The 23,133-nt window shown below is 40.5% G+C and overlaps 1 protein-coding gene across 1 annotated transcript in view; it reads left to right on the forward strand.

The window, feature by feature from the left end:
• STAB1 (stabilin 1) overlaps positions 1 to 23,133 on the forward strand; it is a 1,127,460-nt gene that overhangs the window by 642,605 nt on the left and 461,722 nt on the right. The window contains exon 35 of the mRNA XM_053721023.1: positions 19,235 to 19,363. Within this exon, the coding sequence (XP_053576998.1) occupies positions 19,235 to 19,363 (129 nt within the window). The remainder of the gene's footprint in view (positions 1 to 19,234; positions 19,364 to 23,133) is intronic.

Here is a 23,133-nt window from a genome sequence, read left to right on the forward strand (position 1 = left end):
AATGCTTACATTATAGGGCTAATTATGCTGGTTGACACTTATTCAGGGCAATCGATTGTTTAGCTAAGGCAAATATCGTTTGCAAGACACTTTTCAAAGCCCCTTTGGGTTTTTTTCTGGGGTTATTCCCACATGGCTGTTTTTTAGTCACTTAGGAGTGATTTACTAGGCCTCAGATGTGCAGCTCCGGAGTAGAGTGGGAGGGGCCTCAGATGTGCAGTTAGAATTGCAGAGAAGTTCATGCTGCTTCACATGGAGGGTCCTGCTGATGTTTGAGGGCCTAAAAGAAGCTATATCCCCCCAAATCTGATCCCTAAGGGCAGGTAGGGCCACAGCAAGGCTGTGGCAAAGTGCTGTAGTAATATCTCTTAAAGGCACAGTAACTTTTTTTTCAAATTGTGTTTTCTATTTGATTAAAGTGATTTCCAAGCCTGTTTGTGTACTCTACTAGTCTGTTAAACATGTCTGACACTAGGGAAAATCCTTGTTCAATGTGTTTAGAAGCCATGGTGGAACCCCCTCTCAGAATGTGTCCCACTTGTACTGATATGTCTATACACTTTAAAGATCATATTGTTGCACTTAAGAATGTGGCCCAAGATGATTCTCAGACTGAAGGTAACGAGGGTAGCCCGTCTGCCTCTCCCCAAGTGTCACAACCAGTTACGCCCGCTCAAGCGATGCCTAGTACCTCTAGTGCGTCTAACCCTTTTACATTACAAGACTTAGCGGCAGTCATGGATAATTCTCTTGCAGCTTTCTTATCTAAACTGCCCGTGTTACCTGCAAAGCGTGATAGCTCCGTTTTAAGAACAGATTATGAGCATTCTGACGCTTTGGTAGCTGTATCTGATATACCCTCACAACGCTCTGAGGTGGGAGCAAGGGATTTGATGTCTGAGGGAGAAGTTTCTGATTCAGGAAAGGTTCCTCCTCAGACAGATTCAGATACATTGGCTTTAAAACTTAAACTAGAACACCTCCACGTGTTGCTCAGGGAGGTATTAGCTACTCTGGATGACTGCGATCCTTTGGTGGTCCCAGAGAAATTGTGTAAAATGGACAAGTACTTAGAGGTCCCGGTTTACACTGATGCGTTTCCGGTCCCTAAGAGGATAGCGGATATCGTTACTAGGGAGTGGGATAGACCAGGTGTCCCTTTTGTCCCCCCTCCTGTTTTCAAGAAAATGTTCCCCATATCTGACCCCAATGCGGGACTCGTGGCAGACGGTCCCTAAGGTGGAGGGGGCTGTTTCTACACTTGCTAAACGCACAACCATACCAATTGAAGATAGTTGTGTTTTTAAAGACCCTATGGATAAAAAATTAGAGGGTTTACTTAAGAAAATTTTTGTTCAACAAGGTTTTCTTCTACAACCTATTGCATGCATTATTCCTGTAACTACTGCAGCTGCTTTCTGGTTTGAGGTGCTGGAAGACTCGCTCCAGACGGAAACCTCATATGAGGAAATTAGGGATAGAATTAAGGCTCTAAAGCTAGCTAATTCTTTTATCACTGACGCCGCTTTCCAAATAGCTAAGTTAGCGGCGAAAATTTCAGGTTTCGCCATTTTGGCGCGCAGGGCGCTATGGCTCAAGTCCTGGGCGGCCGATGTGTCGTCTAAATCCAAGCTTTTGAACATTCCTTTCAAAGGAAAGACCCTCTTCGGGCCTGAATTGAAAGAGATTATTTCAGATATCACCGGAGGAAAAGGCCATGCTCTCCCTCAGGATAAGCCCTTTAAGACAAAGAACAAAGCTAATTTTCGTTCCTTTCGCAATTTCAGGAACGAACCCGTTTCATCCTCTCCGGCTGCAAAGCAAGAGGGTAACGCTTTACAGCCCAAGGCAAACTGGAAACCTTACCAGGGCTGTAATAAGGGTAAACAGGCCAAAAAGCCTGCAGCTGCCACCAAGACAGCATGAAGGGGTAGCCCCCGATCCGGGACCGTATCTAGTTGGGGGCAGACTCTCTCTCTTCGCTCAAGCCTGGGCAAGAGATGTACACGATCCTTGGGCATTAGAGATTGTAGCCCAGGGATACCTTCTAGAATTCAAGGACTCTCCTCCAAGGGGAAGGTTCCACATTTCTCGTCTGTCTACAGATCAGACAAAGAAAGAGGCGTTTTTACGCTGTGTAGAAGGTCTACATACAATGGGAGTGATCCATCCAGTTCCTCTTGCAGAACAAGGACTGGGGTTTTACTCAAACCTGTTTGTGGTTCCCAAAAAAGAAGGAACTTTCAGACCAATCCTAGATCTCAAAATTCTAAACAAATTCCTCAGAGTCCCATCATTCAAGATGGAGACCATTCGGACAATCTTACCAATGATCCAGGAGGGTCAATATATGACTACCGTGGATCTAAAGGATGCGTACCTGCACATTCCTATCCACAAAGATCATCACCAGTTTCTCAGGTTCGCCTTTCTGGACAAGCATTATCAATTTGTGGCTCTTCCCTTCGGGTTGGCCACTGCTCCCAGAATTTTCACAAAGGTGCTAGGGTCCCTCCTGGCAGTTCTAAGACCGCGGGGCATAGCAGTGGCGCCTTACCTAGATGACATCTTAATTCAGGCGTCGACTTTCCAAAGAACCAAGTCTCACACGGAGATTGTATTGGCCTTTCTGAGGTCTCACGGGTGGAAGGTGAACATCAAAAAGAGTTCTCTCTCCCCCCTCACAAGAGTTCCATTCCTAGGAACACTAATAGACTCGGTAGAAATGAAAATATTTCTGACGGAGGTCAGAAAGTTAAAACTCTTAACTACTTGCCGAGCTCTTCATTCCATTCCTCGGCCATCGGTAGCTCAGTGCATGGAGACAATCGGTCTAATGGTAGCGGCAATGGACATAGTCCCTTTTGCTCGAATACACCTCAGACCACTGCAATTATGCATGCTCAAACAGTGGAATGGGGATTATGCAGATTTGTCTCCTCAAATTCAGTTGGACCAGGAGACCAGAGATTCTCTTCTCTGGTGGTTGTCTCAGGATCACCTGTCTCAGGGAATATGTTTCCGCAGGCCAGAGTGGATCATTGTAACGACCGATGCCAGTCTGTTAGGCTGGGGTGCGGTCTGGAACTTCCTGAAAGCTCAGGGCTTATGGTCTCGGGAAGAAACTCTTCTCCTGATAAACATTCTGGAACTGAGGGCGATATTCAACGCTCTTCAGGCATGGCCCCAACTAGCTGCGGCCAAATTCATCAGATTTCAGTCGGACAACATCACGACTGTAGCTTACGTCAATCATCAAGGGGGAACAAAGAGTTCCCTAGCGATGACGGAAGTAACCAAAATAATCAGGTGGGTGGAGGATCACTCCTGCCATCTCTCAGTAATTCACATCCCAGGAGTAGACAACTGGGAGGCGGATTTTCTAAGTTGTCAGACTTTTCACCCGGGGCAGTGGGAACTCCACCCGGAGGTATTTGCCCAGCTGACTCAGCGATGGGGCACTCCAGAGTTGGATCTGATGGCGTCCCGTCAGAACACCAAACTTCCTCTCTACGGGTCCAGGTCCCGGGATCCCAAGGCGGTATTGATAGATGCTCTAACAGCGCCTTGGTCCTTCAATCTGGCTTATGTTTTTCCACCGTTTCCTCTTCTCCCTCGTCTGGTCGCCAGAATCAAGCAGGAGAAGGCTTTGGTGTTTCTGATAGCGCCTGCGTGGCCACACAGGACTTGGTATGCAGACCTAGTGGGCATGTCATCTCTCCCACCATGGACATTGCCAATGAGGCAGGATCTTCTAATACAGGGTCCGTTCAAGCATCCAAATCTAATTTCTCTGCGTCTGACTGCTTGGAGATTGGACGCTTAATTCTATCAAAGCGTGGTTTCTCTGAGTCAGTTATATATACTCTAATTCAGGCTAGAAAGCCTGTCACTAGGAAAATCTACCATAAGATATGGCGAAAATATCTTTGTTGGTGTGAATCCAAGGGTTACTCATGGAGTAAGATTAGGATTCCCAGGATATTGTCTTTCCTCCAAGAAGGATTGGAGAAAGGATTGTCAGCTAGTTCCTTAAAAGGACAGATATCTGCTCTGTCTATCCTTTTACACAAGCGTCTGGCAGAGGTACCAGACGTTCAAGCGTTTACTCAGGCTTTAGTCAGAATCAAGCCTGTTTACAAACCAGTGGCTCCGCCATGGAGTCTAAATCTAGTTCTTCAGTTCTTCAAGGGATTCCGTTTGAACCCTTACATTCCATAGATATTAAGTTGTTATCTTGGAAAGTTTTGTTTTTGGTAGCCATCTCTTCTGCTCGAAGAGTCTCAGAAGGATCTGCTTTGCAGTGTGATTCACCTTACATGGTGTTCCATGCAGATAAGGTAGTTTTGCGTACCAAACCTGGTTTTCTTCCTAAAGTTGTTTCTAACAAAAATATTAACCAGGAAATAGTTGTTCCTTCTTTGTGTCCTAATCCTTCTTCGAAGAAGGAACGTCTGTTACACAATCTTGATGTAGTTCGTGCTTTAAAGTTCTATTTACAAGCAACTAAGGATTTCAGGCAAACATCTTCTCTGTTTGTTATCTATTCTGGTAAGAGGAGAGGTCAGAAAGCGACTGCTACCTCTCTTTCCTTTTGGCTTAAAAGCATCATCCGTTTGGCCTATGAGACTGCTGGCCAGCAGCCTCCTGACACTGTTACTGCTCATTCTACCAGAGCAGTGGCTTCCACATGGGCTTTTAAAAATGAGGCTTCTGTTGAACAGATTTGCAAGGCAGCGACTTGGTCTTCACTGCATACTTTTTCAAAATTTTACAAATTCGATACTTTTGCTTCTTCGGAGGCTATTTTTGGGAGAAAGGTTTTGCAAGCAGTGGTGCCTTCCGATTAAGGTACCTGTCTTGTTCCCTCCCTTCATCCGTGTCCTAAAGCTTTGGTATTGGTATCCCACAAGTAAAGGATGAATCCGTGGACTGGATACACCTTACAAGAGAAAACAGAATTTATGCTTACCTGATAAATTACTTTCTCTTGTGGTGTATCCAGTCCATGGCCCGCCTTGGCAATTGAGTCAGGTAAAAAATTTTTTGTTTAAACTACAGTCACCACTGCACCCTATGGTTTCTCCTTTTTCTTCCTAACCTTTGGTCGAATGACTGGGGGGTGGAGCTAGGGGGGGAGCTATATGGACAGCTTTGCTGTGTGCTCTCTTTGCCACTTCCTGTATGGAAGGAGAATATCCCACAAGTAAAGGATGAATCCGTGGACTGGATACACCACAAGAGAAAGTAATTTATCAGGTAAGCATAAATTCTGTTTTTATGGTATTACCCCCAGTAGTGCCTGCACTTTGTTCTCTGTACCTTTATACTAAGTGGCTTGATTTCACCACTGCTACGGCACTCCGTGGCAATAAGAAGTACTTGGACTACCTTTGGAAGGGGTTCACTTCCGCTATTAGGGGGACAACGATCAGAAGCTGCTTGGACCGGCATGTTTCTCTCTTGGCTTTGTTATTCAGTATACTTTCAGGCACTGTAGAGTGAGACTTTGAGAGACTTAAGGGAGCGTTTTATTACTAACGTTTCCCTTAATACTTGGCAAGGGGTCCTTTTGTTATTTATAAGATGCAATGTGTGCTTTCTGTTTAATTACTAATGTGCAAGTGTGTCGTTAGTGCATACGTTATGTGGCCATTTTAGTTTAACTTCGCACCCTTTCTATCTGTGGCGCAATTAATTTTTGTCTGGTCACATGACTTCCGGTTTCTCCTGTATTCGGAGCAGAGCGTCGTGCTGTGAGGTGCCGACATCAATTGCTGATCGGAGTATTGTAGAAGCTCTAATCTCTACTGGACTAGTCAGCTTTCTATACCCTTTTACTAGATGGATACTCATTCTGGTAATGGTAGGAGACTCAGCCAGACGCTTAGCTCCTTATCTGAGGTGGGGTATTAAAGTTTTACCTTAAGTTTTAATCCTATAGTTTTGCTCATTTTTTGTGAGTTTTTATTTGCATTCTCCTTATTTGTTTTTTAGTGGGAGTTAGTTTCCATAGCTATGGACCCAGAACAGGATAAGCCCATGTCTATAGACAAATGTTTATTATGTTTAGAGAACCAAAATATTTTGCCTATGCAATTTTGTTCTTCATGTTTAGCTAAGACTTTAAAATTTAAGAACAAATTACTCCCTTCTGAGCCAAGTGTCTCTCAGGAAACTGCTGTGCGTGATAAGCCTCAGCTTTCTCCTCAGACGTCCCAAGCTTTAGTAGTTTCTTACTCTGTGCCTTCTGTTTCTCAACAACCCCCTGGGGGTATTTATTTACCTGGGGATTTTGAAGCTCAAATTAATTCTGCATTTTCTGCAGCTTAATCTGCTTTTCCCTTCCGCGGTTAAGCGTAAGAGGAAATCTAGACATCTGTCTGCTAGTAAAGCTTCTGATCCCTCTAGGTCTGCTTTAGCCATTTCTCATTTGTCTAATGAGGAAAATACTTCAGTAGCTTCTGAAGGTGAAATCTCAGACTCTCTTTAGCAGAATTTTTTTAATTTTTTTATTTAAGCTTGAACACCTCCGGTTACTACTGAAGGAGGTTCTAGCTACTTTAGATGACTCTGAACCTTTGGTTGCTGTCAACCCCACAAAGTCTTCTAAGCTGGATGGAGTTTATGATTTTCCATCTTATGAGGGTTTTTTCCTGTTCCAATGAATATGTCTGAAATTATAGCTCAAGAATGGGATAAGACAGGGGTTCCCTTTTCCTCTTCCCCTGTTTTTAAAAAGATGTTTCCTGTTGATGACTTTATTCGTGATTCATGGTGCACTGTATCTAAAGTAGAAGGAGCTATTTCTACTCTTGCTAAGAGAACTACCATTCCTATGGAGGATAGTTGCTTTTTTAAAGATCCAATGGATAAGAAGCTAGAGGTTTACTTAAAAAAGATGTAAATACATCAAGGATTACAGTGGCAACCTGTGACGAGTATTGCCACAGTTGCAGGTGCAGCATATTATTGGTTCGATGCTTTGTCTGATCTTATTTCAGAGGAAACTACGGTAGAGGAGATCCAAGATAGGATCAAAGCCCTTAAACTGGCCAATACCTTTATCTGTGATGCAAACATCCCGATAATTAGACTGGGAGCTAAGATGTCTAACTTCACTGTACTAGCTCGCAGAGCTCTGTGGTTAAAATCTTGGTTGGCTGATGTTTCTTCAAAGGCCAAACTTTTGGCTTTACCTTATAAGGGTAAGACTCTGTTTGGACCGGGTCTAGCGTAAATCATTTCTGAAATTACGTCTGGAAAGGGATCTTTCCTTCCTCAGGACAAGAAGAATAGACCTAGGGGACGGCTGTCTTCTAATTTTTGTTCCTTTCGCAACTTTAAGGGACAGAAGTCAACAATTTCCTCTTCCAAACCTGACCCTGGAATAAGGGAAAACAAAATAAGAAGCCTTCCACTGACTCTAAATCAGCATGAAGGGTCCGCACCCGGTCCGAGCTTGGATCAGGTGGGGGGCAGACTTTCTCTTTTTCGTCAGGCTTGGGTACGTGATGTCCCAGATCTATGGGCTGTGGACATAGTATCCCAGGGTTAAAGGATAGTATTCAAGTCTTGCCCTCCTTTTCCTCAAACCAGGTAAAGAAGGAGGCCTTCTTAAATTGCGTTAAGGACCTATCCTCTCTGGGTGTCATTGTACCAGTCCCTCTAAAGAAACAAGGTCTAGGATTCTATTCAAATCTATTTGTGGTTCCCAAAAAGGAAGGAACTTTTTTTCCCATCCTAGATCTCAAGTGTCTCAGGGTTACGTCCTTCAAGATGGAAACTATTCACTCCATTCTTCCATGAGTTCATGAGGACCATAGACCTGAAAGACGCGTATCTACATGTTGCCATTCACGGGGATCATCATCAGTTTCTCAAATTTGCTTTTCTGGACAAGCATTTCCAGTTTGTTGCCCTTCAATATGGTCTGACCACGGCTCCCAGAATATTCACAAATGTTCTGGGAGCGCTATTGGCAGTAATCAGATACCAGGGAATTGCTGTGGCGCCTTATCTAGACGACATTCTGGTTCAGGCGTCATCTTTTCAACTAACTCAATCTCATACATAGATGTTGTTGTCTTTTCAATGTTCACATGGGTGGAAGGTGAATCTGGAATAGAGTTCTCTAGTTCCATCTACAACAGTGTGTTTCCTAGGGAAAGATTTGAAGATTTTCCTGATGGATGTCAGAAAATCAAAGCTTCTTGCTTCCTGCCTTTTTTTCCATGCTGCTTTTTGTCCATCAGTGGCTCAATGCATGGAGATGATTGGTCTGATGGTGGCTTCCATGGACATCATTCCTTTTGCTCGGTTCCATCTGCGTCCGCTGCAACTTTGCATGCTTTGTCAATAGAACGGAGACCATTCCGATTTATCGCAGAGGATGAATCTGGACCCCCTGACAAGAGAATCTCTTTTGTGGTGGATGTCTCTGGATCATCTGTCTCAGGGCACTTGCTTCCTGAGACCTTCTTGGGTTATTGTGACAACGGACACCAGCCTGTCAGGCTGGGGAGCTGTTTGGGGTTCTCTGAAGGCTCAGGGCCTGTGGTCTCGGGAAGAGTCTTCTCTTCCCATAAACATCTTGGAGTTGAGAGCAATCTTCAATGCCTTGACAGCTTGGCCTTAATTGTCTTTAGTCCGGTTTATCAGATTCCAGTCAGACAACATCAACTCAGTGGCTTACATCAACCATCAGAGAGGAACTCAGAGTTCCTTGGCCATGAAGGAGGTGACTCGCATTCTGCAGTGGGTGGAAGCTCACAATTGTCTTCTATCTGCCATCCACATTCCAGGAGTGGACAATTGGGAGGTGGATTTTCTGAGCAGACATACCTTTCATCCCAGGGAGTGGGCTCTCCATACAGAAGTGTTCTCTCAGATAACCCTCAGGTGGGGGGGTACAGAGTTGGATCTGATGGCGTACTTCCAAAACGCCAAGGTTCCAAAGTACAGTTCAAGGTCAAGAGATCCTCAGGCCATTCTGATAGATGCTCTAACAGTTCCATGGATGTTTTCTCTGGCTTACCTGTTTCCTCCGTTTGCTCCCCTTCCACGAGTCATTGCTCATATCAAAAAGGAGAGAACATCGGTAATCCTAATAGCTCCTGCATGGCCTAGCAGGATCTGGTTCGCGGATCTGGTATGGATGTCATCTCTACCTCCCTGGAGGTTACCTCTGAGGAAGGACCTTCTAATTCAGGGTCCTTACCTCCATCCAAACCTAGATTCTCTGAAGCTGACTGCTTGGAGATTGAACGCCTAATTCTGTCTAGACGTGGTTTTTCTGGAGCGGTCATTGAAACTATGCTCCAGGCTCGCAAACCTGTTACTCGCAAGATTTACCATAAGGTATGGCATAAATATCTCTATTGGTGCAAATCTAAAGGGTTCTCCTGGAGACGTGTGAGGAGGATTCCCCGGATTTTGTCTTTTCTTTAGGATGGCCTGGAGAAGGGTTTATCGGTCAGTACTCGAAAGGGTCAGATTTCTGCCCTATCTATCCTTTTGCACAAACGTCTGGCAGACTTACCAGATGTTCAAGCCTTTGTTCAGGCCCTGGTTAGAATCAGGACTGGGTTTAAACCTGTTGCTCCCCCGTGGAGCCTTAATCTAGTTTTTAAAGTTTTGCAACATTGAGCCAATGCATGTTGTTGATATTAAGTTGTTATCTTGGAATATTTTGTTTCTTCTTGCTATTTCTTCTGCTCGCAGAGTTTCTAAACCTTCAGCTCTGCAGTGTGATTCCCTGTACCTTATTTTTCATGCTGATAAGACGGTCCTTTGTACCAAATTGTTTTTTCTCCCTAAGGTGGTGTCGGATTGAAACATTAATCAGGAAATTGTTGTTCCTTCTTTTTGTCCTAATCCTTCTTCTCATAAGGAAAGTCTTCTGCATAACTTGGATGTTGTACAACCTCTAAAATTTTATTTACAAGCTACTAAAGAATTTAAGTAATCTTCTGCCCTGTTTGTTGTTTTCTCTGGAAAACGTAAGGGTCAGAAGGTCACTTCTACTACTCTGTCTCTTTGGTTGAGAAGTTTGATTCGTTTAGCTTATGAGTCTGCTGGACAGAAGCCTCCTGAGAGAATTACGGCTCATTCCACTAGGGCTGTCTCCTCTTCTTGGGCTTTCAAAAATGAAGCTTCTGTGGAACAAATTTGCAAGGCGGCTACATGGTCCTCTCTGCATACTTTTTCCAAATTCTACAAATTTGATTATTTTGCTTCGGGTGAGGCTTCTTTTGGGAGAAAGGTTTTTCAAGCGGTGGTGACTTCTGTTTAGGTGCAGCTGCGTTTTTCTCCCTCGCTGTTCATTCCATGTCCTCTAGCTTAGGTATTGGTTCCCATTAGTAAAGATTTCCAGAAAAATGTCCGGAAAGAAAGAAATTTATCAGGTAAGCATAAATTTAGTTTTTTCACATTAAAAAAAATGTGTTTGGTTTTTAGAAAATCTCTAAAGTGTTGTAATGCTCTATTAAAAATATTCAATTTACCTGCAATTTAGTGATGAGAAAGCATTCAAGAAAACAAGTCCTTGGATTGCTTCAAAAAGCTCCTTTGATATATTACAAAATGTATTTTACCTAATGTCCTTCTTCAAATGCCCTAACAGCAGAAGCTTTAGTAGAAGCAGGACTGTACTAATATAATTAATATTTAGGTTTTAATTATTAAAAGACAAAAAAACCTTGTGTTCTGGGATATTACCCTTTGAATTAAATATATAGTCACAACAGTTTAAAAAAATGGTGTGTGAAGAGAATATAATTGGCAATGTCACATACCACAATATTTAAAGATATTTAAAATGTGTCTTATTGTTAAAGGACTAATAAATACAGTATACTTAATCAACAAGTGCATAATAAAATGACATTGCATTAGTATTTTGGGGTCAATTTATTAAGCTGCGAATGCTGCATCGAAGCCCCATCGTTTTACGTCTGCCTGAAACGGAAGTTAAGAAGCAGCAGTCGATATGATGGGGATGATTGACAGCCCCTGCTAGATGCAGATTGGCCGCCAGTGAGCAGGGGGCGGCATTGCACAAGCATTTCACCAGAAATGCTTGTGCAATGTTAAATGCAGACAGCGTATACTGTTGGCATTTAGCGAGGTTGAGCGGACATGATTCGCTACAGCGAATCATGATCTTTAATAAATCTACCCCATAGTCTGAATTTCAGATTTTTTTCTGACAAATTTCAAACTTGGTTTAATTCTCCTTCCCCCTGCATCAGGTGACATCCATCAATCAATTACAAAATGCATACACTGTACATATACACGCTGAACTCTTGCACTTGCTCAGTAGGAGCTGGTGCCTCAAACTGTTCATATAACAAGACTGTGCACATTTTGATAATAAACATGAATTGGAAAATGATGTGCTCTATCTGAATCATTAAGGTTTAATTGTGACTGTAGTGTTCATTTAAAGAGATGACTCTCAGATTACTGGACAGTCCAGCTCATCAGGAGACACTGAATGTAATACTCTATTGCAGAATCCTGCACTGATAGGCGCTTCATCAGTTAGATCTTCCATCTTGTTTAAATAGTAAAATGTTATCACCATTCAGGCCTGAACCTATAACTTAGGTACAAGGAATACATAGGTACAGGATGGGTACAAACAGTGAGCTTACATAAATAGTAAAGGAAGCCAGACTGTTACTTAGTAAACACATGGGCCCCTACTTATCAAGCCGTCGACTTTCTTGCATTCAACGGCACCAATACGCTCGCCTAAAATCGCTGCCGCGGACCTGAATACGTTCGCTAAAATTATCAAGAAAGCTGTCAAAAAGCCACGCACCAAGTACGGAGCGATGAGCAGCGGACTGTTGTTAACTAACAGTCATCGATCTCGCTGCTCTTCGGCTTATTCGCAGCTTTCTTGGTACCCTGTCACTAAGCACCCACACTAAACTAAACTGTTTACCCCCTATACCGCCGCTCCCGGAGCCCCTCGCAACTAAATAAAGTTATTAACCCCTAAACCGCCGCTCCCGGAGGCCACCACAACTCTAAAAAAGTGTTTAACCCCTAAACCGCCGCTCCCGGAGCCCACCGCCACCTACATTATATGTATTAACCCCTAAACCGCTGCTCCTGGACCCCGCCGCAACTAAATAAAATGTTTAACCCCTAAACTACCGCTCACGGACCCCGCCGCCACCTACATTAAATGTATTAACCCCTAATCTGACCCCCCTACACCGCCGCCACCTACATTAAATGTATTAACCCCTAATCTGACCCCCCTACACCGCCACCACCTACATTAAATGTATTAACCCCTAATCTGACCCCCCTACACTGCCGCCACCTACATTAAATTTATTAACCCATAATCTGACCCCCCTACACCGCCGCCACCTACATTAAATTTATTAACTCCTAATCTCCCGCCCCCAAAGTCACCGCCACTATATTAAATTTATTAACCCCTAAACCTAAGTCTAACCCTAACACCCCCTAACTTAAATATAATTTAAATTAATCTAAATAAATATTCCTATCATAAAATAAATAATTCTATTTAAAACTAAATACTTACCTATAAAATAAACCCCAAGATAGCTACAATATAACTAATAGTTACATTGTAGCTATTTTAGGATTTTTATTTTTATTTTACAGGCAACTTTGTTTGTATTTATTTTAACTCGGTACAATAGTTATGAAATAGTTATTAACTATTTAATAGCTACCTAGTTAAAATAAATACAAATATAACTGTAAAATAAAACCTAACCTAAGTTACAATTACGCTTAACACTACACTATCATTAAATTAATTCCCTAAATTAAAATAAATTAATTACAATTAAATAAAATTAACTAAAGTACAAAAAAACAAACACTAAATTACAGAAAATAATAAAATAATTACAAGTTTTTTAAACTAATTATACCTAATCTAATCCCCCTAATAAAATAAAAAAGCCCCCCAAAATAAAAAAATCCCCACCCTACACTAAATTACAAATAGCCCTTAAAAGGGCCTTTTGCGGGGCATTGCCCCAAAGTAATCAGCTCTTTTACCTGTAAAAAAAAATACAATACCCCCCCCAACATTACAACCCACCACCCACACAACCAACCCTACTCTAAAACCCACCCAATCTCCCCTTAATAAAACCTAACACTACCCCCTTGAAGATCACCCTACCTTGAGACGTCTTGACCCAGCCGGGCACAAGTGGTCCTCCAGAGGGGCAGAAGTCTTCATCCGATCCGGGCAGAAGAGGACCTCCAGATGGGCAGAAGTCTTCATCCAGACGGCATCTTCTATCTTCATCCATCCGGAGCGGAGCGGAGCGGGTCCATCTTAAAGACATCCAACGCGGAGCATCCATCCAGACCGACGACTACCCGACGAATGAATATTCCTTTAAATGACGTCATCCAAGATGGCGTCCCTTGAATTCCGATTGGCTGATAGAATTCTATTAGCCAATCGGAATTAAGGTAGGAAAAATCCTATTGGCTGATGCAATCAGCCAATAGGATTGAAGTTCAATCCTATTGGCTGATCCAATCAGCCAATAGGATTGAGCTTGCATTCTAACATTTATTAGAGTTGCGGCGGTATCGGGGGGCAGATTAGGGGTTAATAAGTATAATTTAGGTGACGGTGGGCTCCGGGAGCGGCGGTTTAGGGCTTAAACACTTCATTTAGTCGCGGCGGTGTGGGGGGGGGGCAGATTAGGGGTTAATAAGTATAATGTAGGTGGCGGCGGTGTAGGGGGGGCAGATTAGGGGTGTTTAGACTTGGGGTACATGTTAGGGTGTTAGGTGTAGACACTACCATAGAAATCAATGGGATATCGGGCAGCAGCGAACATGAGCTTTCGCTGCTGTCAGACTCTCATTGATTCCTTTGGCATCCGCCGCCTCCAGGGCGGTGGATTGAAAACCAGGTACGCTGGGCCGGAAAAGTGGCGAGCGTACCTGCTAGTTTCTTGATAACTTCCAAAAGTAGTCAGATTGTGCCGAATTTGCGTTCGGAACATCTGTAGTGACGTAACAATCGATCTGTGTCGGACTGAGTCCGGCGGATCGTATGTTACGTCACTACATTCTACTTTTGCCGGTCTGTAGGGTTTGATAACTACGGTGAATCAAGCTCGCCACAAATACACTGCGGAATTCCAGCGTATTTGCGGTTGACAGCTTGATAAATAGAGGCCATAGGGGTAGATTTAACAAATGTCGAGTGGAAATGATTCTCATATCCAGTCGACATTGCTAAATGCCGACAGCATACACGTCGGCATTTATCATTGCACAAGCATTTCTAATGAAATGCCCCCTGCTCACCGGCAGCCAATCGGCCGCTAGCAGGGGGTGTCAATCATCCCAATCGTATTGGATCGGGATGATTTCAGTCCGCCACCTAAAAGGTGCTTCTTAAATTCCGTTTCAGGCGGACCTGAAACAATGAGCATAGAAGGCAGAATCTGCTGCTTAATAAATCTACCCAATACTCAGGGTCGGCTCTAAGGGGGGGGGCATTGGGGGGCTATGCCCCCCCAAATGGAATGCTGTGCCCCCCAGGGCAAAAGAAGTGATTTTTTTTTTTTTTTAATTATTTTTTTTTAATTTTTTTTTTACATTTTAAAAGTGACGATGATCAGATCAGAGCTGAAGTGAGATGATGACATCATCAGACCTCTGCAGGAAGTGCTGGGAGAAGCTAACAGTCAGTGAGAGGGAAGGCAGAAGTAATTTTGTGAAAACACAGCCGTATAACCAATGTGTGTGTGGGAGTAGTATCCCTTCCCTTTTGTGCTTTATATCCTGGCAGCCACAGATAAAGAAGAAAATTGGGAATTCCTTGGTTTCCCCACTGCAGGTCACACAAAACAAGTGTGCATTGTGCCTGCTTTATCTGCAGTGATCAGTGTAAAATGTGTGTCAGATTATAGGTGCTCAAATACACACACTTCAAATGTAGCTGTGGGACAATGAGTGAAATAGCCTTATGTTTATTATTTACATGTTTCAAAACATCTCCTATTTGTCCCCAAGGTTGTTTTATTATATATATATATATATATATGTATATATATGTGTATTTATGTATGTATACACACATACATACATACATACATACATACACACAATACACACACTGTGTGTGTATATATATTGTTTGTGTGTGTATATATGTATATATATATATATATATATATATATATGTGCGTGTGTGTGTATATACATATATACCGTGTGTGTATATATATATATATATACACACACAGTGTGTGTGTGTATATTTATATTTTTATATATATATATATATATATACACACACACACAGTGTGTGTGTATGTGTGTATATATATATATATATATACATATATATATTTGTGTGTGTGTATATATGTGTGTGTGTATATGTATATATGTATATATATATATATAATTTGTGTGTATATACATACTGTATATACTGTGTGTGTGCTGTTAAATATCATTAATAATATCTGTACAAGTAATGTCACGTAAAAGCTTATTTGATCATTAGTAGGGTCATTGGTAGAGCTACACATGCAAACAGTGTCCACTGGCTGTGTCATATGTGGGAGACATTCCTGAGATATGACAAATGTAACCCCTGCACTGCCATAAATCTGGTAAATGTAACTGCTGCGGCACTGCCAGACATCTTATAAATGTAACCCCTATACTCCTTGAGATATGACACATGTAACCGCTGCACTTCCAGAAATATAAACAAATCTAACTCCTGCACAGCCAGAGATCTGATAAATGTAACCCGTGGGCTACCACAGTAGGTCTGCTCTTATTTTGACTCTCATACATGCTTTTTAAATACGTGCCCCCTCGTGAAAAAAAAATGCCCCCCCATTTCATTCGTTCTGGAGCCAACCCTGCCAATACTGTATAATATATATAGTAGTCTGGCTGATTGAAAACCACAAAAAGCAAGATTATTTAAAAACATGTAAAAAACATAAAAACATGGGATAGAATGCTTAAAACAAAATAATAAAAACGAAAGATGAAACAAAATGGTAACAGGTATATTATCAAATATATAAAGTATCTCAATCTAGTATTAAAAATAGTATACTAGAGAAAGAAGACTAAGGCCTGGATCTATCAGGAGTGGCATTTTTGGCTCTTTTTTCCGTTTGAAAAGGCTACTTTGCAATTCAGCATGATCAGCGTTTTCAGCTGATTGCCAGACTCGCAAACAGGACTTTCAGAGCCTCGAAAAAAGCCCTATTTTCTTTTTTTAAAGCTTTATCTGGCTCTAGGGAAGATGGGAATTTTGGTCTCTATTTCAAGGTTTTTCTACGGCATATTAGAACTAAACACATTCAGTATAGAGTGAATTTGTAGCGGCTATAAAGTTAAAAAAAGCCATCTTCTTTTAAAAACACATTTACAATATTTAAAAAAACACCTTATAATAAAACAAAGTCAATTTAGAAAATGTTTTACAATTGGAAAGATTTCATCATATCGAAGCAGGAACAATAGACATCCATGAATTAATTCTTGAGGTCTGGAAGCATTCCCATTCTAGTGAGGGCTAGGCATTAATTCATTCCATTCGCACCCGATTCTAGTTTGTCTTTAAATAGATGCATCGCACCGAACAGCCTCATTGCCCTCCCCCTCCCATCTTTTTTTATTTTTTTTTATTTCTTGTTACTGAAGATGAAATTCCACTCTACTATTTCTATTTTTCATCTCTTTCACACTGCCGACACATTATATATCTTCCAAGCAGATTTAACAGAATGAACACAGGGACACACACTTTGAATAGGAAAGTTTATTTTATTTATAACAAAATACCTTTATTTCGTAATATGTATAAATGCCTAGATGGTATAATTGGACAGTTTCTTCATTGCATAATTCACAAAAAGATCTATAGCGATCATTGGAAGTCAGCGACATTGAAGGTTCCTCAGACGAAAACTTCCTCAGAAGAATACTGGAATATGCTCAAGGATACTCCTCCTGTTTATGGACTTGAGGCAATAGACAATTTACTGCAAAAATTAAACTAATTGCCTCTATTATCACACCTACTTCTTGTGATACTCCAATTTTTACATCTTTGTAAGCTTTGTTATATTTTTTACATAATTTTCACGAAATAAAAAAAAAATCAAAGTGCAAGGATAATATAATTGTGTGCTCTGTGTAAATCATGTCCCTTTAATATAATCAAATACATGATTTTACAGAGATTGGAAGATAGCATATAAAGATAGCAACATTTATTTAAAAAGGCAAATTTTCAGATTATAATCTACTATTTTGTTCTTGAGGTTTCTAACTAAAAACATATGATATATGACTAAGGGCCTATTGTAGTCTTGAAACATTGTATTTTCTGTTTGGACCCAACTATGAAACAATAAAGGTCTTTTAAAGATTTGGAGGCTGGTATCTACATGTATGATGAATATTTATTTGAAGCCCCACCGGTATTACATAAAAAGAAAATTGTTACCACACTGTAAAACATTGTGAGCACAAAATATTAAAGTGTGTCCACTATTTTGTAAGTGCCCCAAACAATGCATTTACATCACGTGCATGAATTAACTATTTAGTGCACATGATGTAACTGTAATGAGGGTCTCATTCTCCTCCCTTAGGCGTGCGTGGGCATTACGTACTTGGGGGTCAATTTATCAAGCCCCTGCTCCATAACCTGTCCGCCTGCTCTGAGGTGGCGGAAAGAAATCAACCCGATCAAATACGATCGGGTTGATTGACACCCCCTGCTAGTGGCCGATTGGCTGCGAATCTGCAGGGGGCGGCATTGCATTCTTGTGAACTGCTGGTGCAATGATAAATGCCGACAGAGTATGCTGTCGGCATTTATCGATGTGCAGCGGACATGGTACGCTACATCATATCATGTCCGCTCACACATTAATAAATTGACCCCATAGAGTGTGAGAAGAATTACTTGAATTTGGTAACTGATAGTTTGACTTCAGTAAATCTTACAAGGATCATCATGTACCTTTCATGTCAATAATTTGTGTCTATAACATCTCCTACACCTGTTTGCAAAAAACGTTGTTTTTTTAATTGCTGAAAATACCATCATGCTGCCAAACTACACTAGTTGTTCACCATGTACTCAAGGGGGTTTTTACTCATCCCAGCCATTTCCTCAAATAACATTCCTCTGTGCAGTACGTTGACACTTCTCTTGGTACGCAACTCTCGGTACGCAACGCCACACACGCCATAGGGAGGAGGAGACTGGGCCCTCATTACGCAGTTACATTTTGTGCACAAAATAGTTAATTTATGAGCACCATGTTACTGCATTGTTTGGGACACTTATTTTGTGCTTGCAGCTGAATAGTGGATTTGCTTTAATATGTCATGCTCACTATATATTACATTGTGAGCACGGTGTATTACAGCATGGTAACGATTTTATCAATTATCAATAATATCAAGCTACGCTCTAATTTTACAGCGGCCCAGTGATACTACTTATCGCCCCCCACGCTAGCATTTGCGTGCTACTTGTAATTTGCTTAAAATGTTTTATTATACACAGTCAAGAAACAAACATATAATGCATGTTTATTATAACTTTTGCCCACTTTTCCAGTAATTTAACTATGAAAATCTAAGTGTTTTCTCACCCCCAAAGAGGCTGGAGTGCAAAACCCTGATATGCCTACCCTGATACGCCTACATGCTTCCAATTCATTGGTTGATACAAACATGAGCTTTTGTTTGTAGGTCTTTAGCAATGGAGAGAATAATTAGTGCTTTTGTTTGTAGGTCTTTAGCAATGGAGAGAATAATTAGTGCTTTTGTTTGTAAGTCTTTAGCAATGGAGAGAATAATTAGTGCTTTTGTTTGCAGGTCTTTAGCCATGGAGAGAATAATTAGTGCTTTTGTTTGTAGGTCTTTAGCAATGGAGAGAATAATTAGTGCTTTTGTTTGTAGGTCTTTAGCAATGGAGATAATAATTAGTGCTTTTGTTTGTAGGTCTTTAGCAATGGAGAGAATAATTAGTGCTTTTGTTTGTAGGTCTTTAGCAATGGAGATAATAATTAGTGCTTTTGTTTGTAGGTCTTTAGCAATGGAGAGAATAATTAGTGCTTTTGTTTGCAGGTCTTTGGCAATTGATTGAATAATTAGTGATGCATGAAAAATAACTTTATTGTCCTTTTATTGTTCCTCACAGACCTTTGTGCATGATGTCCCACTGCAAGGTACTTTTTTTGAAACAAAGAATGGAATTCTTATAGGAATCTCAAGCGTTCTAAAGATTCACAAAAACCGATGTGATACAAGTACAGAATTTGTAAATCAGGTAACCTTTTTTATTTATTTATAAAGTTTATAATTCTGCCAGAAAATCCTAAAGGATTTTTTGATTAAAGTGAGATGGGAGTGACAGAATTATTTTAATGCACTTTTGTGAAGGCACTAAAACAGGATTTGTGACAGAAAAACTAGTTTACCTTACCTACATACGTATCTTCCTAAGACCAAAATGTTCATGCCTTGTTAGTATGGAGGAGAAGGTGACCAAACAGCTCAGCATCTAGTATGTATGCATGTGATCTTTTTAGTAATGTTAAAAGGACAGTAAAAATTATATCCGCCCAACATCGCTAAATGCCGACACCATACGCTGTCGACATTTTGATAAATGTCGACATAATTTGGGAGCACCGTGTAACTGCATTGTTTGGGACACTTATTTTGTGCTTGCACAAAATAGTCGAATAGTGGATTTAATTTGTTTCCTTCTCTTGTTATCATTTGCTGAAAGGTTTATCTAGGTAAGCTCAGGAGCAGTGAATACCCTAGGTTCTAGCTGCTGATTGGTGGCTGCATATATATAATGATTGTCATTGGCTCACCAACGTGTTCAGTAATACCAAGGGAATGAAACAAATTTGATAATAGAAGTAAACTGGAAAGTTGTTTAAAATTGTAGGTTCTACCTAAATCATGAAAGGAAATTTTGGGGTTTCATGTCCCTTTAATGTGCTATATTTTCGTGCATACAAATTTCTCACACACAATACTCACCTTTTGTAGATGTACCAGAGTGAAACTTTACTTTTTACATTATTTTACCCCTAGAAAACAAGCACTGTCAGTATATTGCTTATTAAAAGGGGAATGTTAATCATAATGTAACCTTTCTTAAGTAAGGAAACCTATCCTATCACTGTAGCTGAGGTTCATCTAATTATCTCAAAAAGTGCCAGAATTGACATAGTCCAGTTTTTTTCACAGCAAAAGCATTTATTTGTTTTTTTTGGCATTTACTATATATTTTTCCTTTTGTAACTTATTATGGGCTAGATTATGGGGCCTATTTATGAAAGCGTCAACCAAAAATATGCTTGAATTCGTCATCGTAATTGTTGCGAGATTGATCCGACCTAGTTATCAAAGCGTCAAGATCGGCAAATGTTGAAATTTGTGACATAACATACGATCCCGCAATCTCAATCCGACGCAGATCGATGCTTCCGTTACTACAGATGCTCTATTTTTCCAATTTATCAAACTTCTAACAGGTATGCTCGCGTCTATTCCTATGCATCGTAACTGGTTTTCAAACCGCCACCTTTGAGGCCGCGGATGCCATAGAAATCAATAGGAGTATGAAAGCAACAAAAGCTTATTTTCGATTCTGCAAGAGAATGAAGCAAACCCCATTGTTTTCTATGGTTGAAAAAAAGTTATGTTTACACCTAACACCCTAACATAAACCCAGAGTCTAAACACCCCTAATCTGCCGCCCCCAACATCGCTGACACAAATAAAATGTATTAACTCCTATCCCTCTGCTCCCCGCCACCGCCACCACTAAATAAACGTATTAACCCCTAAACCTCTGGCCTCCCACAGCACCACCACTAACTAAACCTATTAACCCCTAAACTGTCAGCCCCCAACATCGCCAAAAACTAAATTAAGCTATTAACCCCTAAACCTAACAACCCCTTAACTTTAAATTAAAATTACAAGATCCCTATCTTAATATAAATTAAAACTTACCTGAATAATTCAAATAAACTAATTTAAACTATAACCTACCCTAACTATTATACTAAAATTAAATTAAACTACCAATTAAATAAACTAAATTACATATTAAAATAGCTAACACTACTAAAATTATTTAAATATACAATTAAACATTATTACAAAGTCCTAAATTACCACAAAAAAACACTAAGTTACAAAAAATAACAAACACTAAATTACGAAAAATAACAAATGAAATTATCCAAAATCATTTTTTTACACCTAATCAGATAGCCCTTTCTATGGTTGAAAAAAAATTATGTTTACACCTAACACCCTAACATAAACCCAGAGTCTAAACACCCCTAATCTGCCGCCCCCAACATCGCTGACACAAATAAAATGTATTAACCCCTATCCCTCTGCTCCCCGACACCGCCACCACTAAATAAACGTATTAACCCCTAAACCTCTGGCCTCCCACATTACCACCACTAACTAAACCTATTAACCCCTAAACTGTCAGCCCCCAACATCACCAAAAACTAAATTAAGCTATTAACCCCTAAACCTAACAACCCCTTAACTTTAAATTAAAATTACAAGATCCCTATCTTAATATAAATTAAAACTTACCTGAAGAATTCAAATAAACTAATTTAAACTATAACCTACCCTAACTATTATACTAAAATTAAATTAAACTACCAATTAAATAAACTAAATTACATATTAAAATACCTAATACTACTAAAATTATTTAAATATACAATTAAACATTATTACAAAGTCCTAAATTACCAAAAAAAAACCCACTAAGTTACAAAAAATAACAAACACTAAATTATGAAAAATAACAAATGAAATTTTCCAAAATAATTTTTTTACACCTAATCAGATAGCCCTATCAAAATAAAAAAGCCCCCCCAAAATAAAAAAAACCCTAGCCTACAATAAACTACCAAAGGCCCTTAAAGGGCCTTTTGTGGGGCATTGCCCCAAAGATATCTGCTCTTTTACCTGTAAAAAAAAATACAAACACCCCCCAACAGTAAAACCCACCACCCAACCAACCCCCCCAAATAAAAACCCTAACTCTAAAAAAAAACTAAGCTACCCATTGCTCTGAAAAGGGCATTTGGATGGGCATTGCCCTTAAAAGGGCATTTAGCATTTTACAAGCCCAAACCCTAATCTGAAATAAAAACCCACCCAAAACATTTTAAAAAATCCTAACACTAACCCCCGAAGATCCACTTACAGTTCTGAAGTCATCCAGACGGAAGAAGTCTTCATCCAGGCGGCGATGTCTTCATCCATCCAGGCGGAAGAAGTCTTCATCCAAGCGGCATCTTCTATCTTCCTCCCTGCGGCGCAGAGCAGGTCCATCCTGAAGCCATCCGATGTGGAGCTCCTCTTCTTACGGGCGCCGCCGTAAACTGAAGCTTCAATGCAAGGGACGCGAATCAAGCTGGCGTCCCTTGCATTCCTATTGGCTGATTTGAGTGTTAAAATCAAATCAGCCAATAGAAGGTGAGCTTCTGAAATCCTATTGGCTGTTTAAATCAGCCAATAGGATGAGAGCTACTGAAATTTTATTGGCTGTTCAAATCATAGTTGATGCTTTGATAAATATCCCCCTGTAAGTGAAGCGGTAATTTGTGCTCCCGTTCGCTTGTTAATTTAGCTAGATGGAGGCTTTCTGCTAGTGTCAGGTAGCGTGCATATTACAAGTTGAATGTAAAAAGTTTTTGCTCATCCGCTAAACTGACAAGCTGAACTTTGAATATTACGACCACTTTAGCGTATTCCACGATAGAATATGTTCTATTTATTCATAAATACATATTTCTATATTCTGGTGTTTTTTTGGTAATATATATATTTATACCTATATATACTGTATATATATAAGATTATGAGGCTCGCCAGAAGCAGCGGTCTAAAGACTACTCGGAGGAGGCGGACAGAGATCGCCGGAAATTGACCCGATCAAATATGATCGGGCTGATTGACGCCCCCTGCTAGCGGCTGATTGGCCGCGAATCTGCAGGGGGCAGCATTGAACCAGCAGTTCACAAGAACTGCTGG

This window comes from Bombina bombina, chromosome 7 (genome assembly GCF_027579735.1).
Source record: "Bombina bombina isolate aBomBom1 chromosome 7, aBomBom1.pri, whole genome shotgun sequence".
NCBI classification, from domain to species: Eukaryota; Metazoa; Chordata; class Amphibia; order Anura; family Bombinatoridae; genus Bombina; species Bombina bombina.